General features: G+C 29.9%; 1 protein-coding gene across 1 annotated transcript; it reads right to left on the reverse strand.

Annotated features, from left to right (window-relative positions):
- Nucleotides 1-478: 478 nt before the first annotated feature.
- LOC131168868 (7-deoxyloganetic acid glucosyltransferase-like) lies at nucleotides 479-2,866 on the reverse strand. The gene is made up of 2 exons (XM_058151794.1): nucleotides 2,250-2,866; nucleotides 479-2,156 (listed from the first exon to the last, which is right to left on the reverse strand). The coding sequence occupies exons 1-2, from the start codon at nucleotides 2,728-2,730 to the stop codon at nucleotides 1,180-1,182; spliced, it is 1,458 nt and encodes a 485-aa protein (XP_058007777.1). The 5' UTR covers nucleotides 2,731-2,866; the 3' UTR covers nucleotides 479-1,179.
- Between the last annotated feature and the right edge of the window lie 1,283 nt (nucleotides 2,867-4,149).

Here is a 4,149-nt window from a genome sequence, read left to right on the forward strand (position 1 = left end):
TATGCTCCGAAGGACTTCTCTCAAAGATTTGCTTTCTACACAAAGACAAAATGCTTGTCTCGATAATAATTAATAAACCACAAATTTGTTAATGGTTTTGTTATTATTATTATTATTTATAAATTAAAAAAATATTTAAAATAAATTAAAGTAATAAATAAAGTATTTTTTATAATTTATTTATTTATTTTAAAATTATTTTTATTAATTAAAAAATTATATTATTTTAATAATTTTTAAAATATCAACATTATGACCATATTAGCAACCATAATGATATAGATATTTTTTTTTTATGATTTTGATAAATTAAGTTCATTTTAAATGCGTCTTAACTAAACATATAAATTGTTTAAAAATTAATTTTAAATAATTTTATTAAATAATTAATTATATATTTTTAAATTAATTTATAAATTAAAAATTTTATTTTAATTCAAAAATTAAACATTAAACGTGAATAGCCTAGTCACACACCTTCCAAATCCAATTTATCATTAAGTAACGTAATTTTATTACATAATTGCCTTTAGATGGTGGCAGGAACGATTTCCCTATTTCCCCTCCTTCTTTAATTCCCTTTCATTGCCTCCTCATTTCCTCTCTTCCCATCGCCGAAACAAACTGCACCCCATTCGTCCACCGCCCCCACCTCCCCTTCTCCTAGTATCTCCAATTCTCTCATGAGTCTGATGATGATAACACTAGAAGCACCGGTACCGATATGGCACTACTGTGTCCTTTCTCCTAACACCACCGCCACCACAACCCCTATCACTGATACCCCAATCCAAAAACAGAAACCCAACGAACCAAATAGCAATGCTGGTATTGATCGTGCCACTATCAAAGTTGTTCTCTTATGTATAAAGAAAAATGATAGTTTCTTATTTAAGAAAAAGGAGAAGAAAATGCATAATATTTCTTATTTTTCTTTTTTTTTAAATATAAGAAAAATAAAAAGAGACAGAAGAAATATTACTACATATACTAAAATTCTAAAATTATTCTTTTTACTTAAATTCTCTTGAAAATATATAGAATAAAATTATAAATTCGTGATAAACTTTTCTCTCTTAATTTTTTCCTCTTTCAGATAATAATTTATTTTTCTTTTTTTTTTAATTTTTCTTTTCATCTAAACAAGAGTAAAGAAAATAATAAATAAAAAAATATTCTTTATCGTGACAAGTTATCCTTGTCATTATCGCTGGCATATGCCTTCTTGTTCATCAACCTTATGTCCTCGATCAGACGGTTCAGACAACAAGAAGAAGATCCATCTTCTGATACGCTCTTTCTTGCCAACTCTTGCATCCTAGCCGTTGACTTTACATACTCCTCCCTCCTATCCACCATCAGATCATTCACCATCTTCTCCACAACCCTTCTATCACATACATCCTTCATGTCCAATCCCAGCTTCCAAATCTCACTCACATACCTGCTATTCACTTGCTGATCACCAAAGTAAGGCCAGCAAATCATAGGCACACCAGCCGCTATGCTCTCCAAAGTGGAGTTCCATCCACTGTGTGTCAAGAACCCACCAATTGCCTTATGTGCCAAAACCTCTTCCTGGGGTGCCCATTTGACAACGTATCCCCTTGCCTTTCCTCCCTCCTGAAGCTCCTCAGGAATTTCTCCAAGATTATCACCATCTTGGTTAATAACAGATTCAGGCCTTATAACCCATAAGAACTTCTTCTTGCTATTAACAAGACCGTACCAGAATTCCATGAGCTGGTCTCTTGTCACAATTGTGGAGCTACCAAAGCTTACATAGAGTACAGATTGCGATGGCTGGTTATCCAGCCATGTGATGCAGGTCCCGTCAACTTTCCAGAGACTGTTCGAGGATGAATACAATTCTTGCTTTCCGATGCTTCTTAGTTTTGTTTTCAGATGCTCATGGAGAGGTCCAATTGTGTAGATTTTAGAATAGCGAGTGCGTATTTGGGAAAGTATTGGTCCTTCTAGCTCTTCAAAGGTGTTGATGATAAGTGCTTGGGATTTTCGTATCTCGTTGGTGATGAAGAAGAGATTAGGGTCTGATATGTCGCTAACTTGACAGAAACCTGCTGGAAGATCTCGGCATCGGAGAAACGTTTCCATTCCTGGTACTTTTGTGATCAACCTGTCCATGTCTTCTTTTCCTTTCAGTTTCAAGAGATTGGACCCGTAAGTAATACAATTGAATGGAATAAAGAGATCATTAAGAAAAGGATGACATATAATGGTAGGAATACCTTTAATAGGAAGTTGATGGGCTGCAACAACGTCAGGAATAGAAAAGAAAGTCCAGAAGGAGCAAGCACTGATGCAATGCATCTGAATAGCAGGAATTCCAATCTCAACGGCAACATCATGGACAAATCCCAACACCCCGTCTCCTATGATATAGTTAACTGTTGGTTTACTCTCAATCACCATCCTCTTAAAAATTGGCTTGCTCTTCACCGATAACTTTCTCCACCGCTCAGTCCGTTGAGGATCGTCTGGCCGACAAACTGGTATGGTTTTGAATTGGAATCCATGATATTTGGAGAAACGAGCTTCAACATCTGTATTACGAACTAGACGTTCCTGTACATACTGGAAATTTATGAAGGTAATCTTAAAGCCAGCAAGGCTCAAAAGCTCTGCTAGCTTGAGCGTGGCGTTTACATGTCCTTGGCCTTGGGCAGGAAAGATGAGTATATGAGGAGAAGGAATGGACCCTTGTTCCATTTTTTTCAAGCTTTAGCTGCAGATAAGAAGTTTAACAGGCAATTAATGAAGAGAAGATAAAATTAGAAACTCCAATCGAATCCCAACCAAATAACGAAAAGAAAAGAGTGTTTCTTGTTGTCAAACCAAGCCCACTAGAAGTCAGCAACTTTGAATGTGTGGAATAGGAAAAATTATGATGGTTATGGGACATGAAAATTCATCATAATTAATGATTATAATAAATTTATTATATATAATAACTATAATGAAATTATTGTATGCATATATATTTCATTAAATAAAAATTTATAGGACAGGGATTCAAGTTTGAAAATCTCATAAAATTAATAATGGTATATTTTTATAATTAGTAGTTTGATTTTTTTTAATAATTAAATTTTATATAATAATTTATTATAAAAATTACTTAAAATACAAAATTCAAAAATTTTATATTCATAATAACAAATTTATTTATATTAGTGGAAAATAATTTTGATATATTAAAATTTTGCAAAATAATAAATTAAAAAAGTTATATAACTTTTACATATAAAAGATTATAAAATTAAAATTAATTTAACAATTTAAATTAATATACTAATAAAATAAATTATTCACATTAATTCTTCAAAATTATAAGTTGATAAATAAACCTTTATTTTCTTTGAAATTGTCAAATGTTAATAATTGTTAATTATTTTATATTAATATAATATAAATTAAATATGTTTGAAAAATCTTTATATTCATATTTATATAATAATTTTAAAATATTTTAATTTATATATTTAAAAATAATTCTTAACAATATTTTCAATAATAATAGATTTTCACGACATGATAAAAAAAATTAATAAACTCTTTATCACATGATAATGAGTGCAAGCAGTGTAGAGTTCCAACTTGAATTGTGAAGTTTTGATTGAGTTTAAATTCCAACTGAGACCCAATAAAATTTCTTTCCAAATGGACTAAATGGCAAGAGCTTTGAAGTAAGCGATGAGCTCACCTGCATTAATATATATATAAATTTTGATAATATTTAATTTAATGAAAGTTTAATATAATAATAATAATAATAAATAGATTATATAAAAAAAATAATATTTTTATTATAAAAGAATTAATACCAGAAAAAAATCCTATAATTTTATCAAGTTAGTCTTATTTATTTCACGGCATGATAAGGATTGCAAGTGATGGAAAGTTTGGCTTATTCAGATTTACAAGTTCTTTGTGCTCATTTTCCTCGTTAAGTTCAATGTATCTTTAGACTCCATTCATTTTAAATTTAAAATATAATATATAATGAAACTTATATGAATAGATAAAAATTAAATATTTATAAATTAAATCGTAATGAAAGCATAATATTACTGTTGGGTCTTGTTATCATGTGACCGGTGATGGATATAATATTTAAATTTAGGAGAA

Source organism: Hevea brasiliensis, chromosome 8 (genome assembly GCF_030052815.1).
Source record: "Hevea brasiliensis isolate MT/VB/25A 57/8 chromosome 8, ASM3005281v1, whole genome shotgun sequence".
Taxonomy (NCBI): domain Eukaryota; kingdom Viridiplantae; phylum Streptophyta; class Magnoliopsida; order Malpighiales; family Euphorbiaceae; genus Hevea; species Hevea brasiliensis.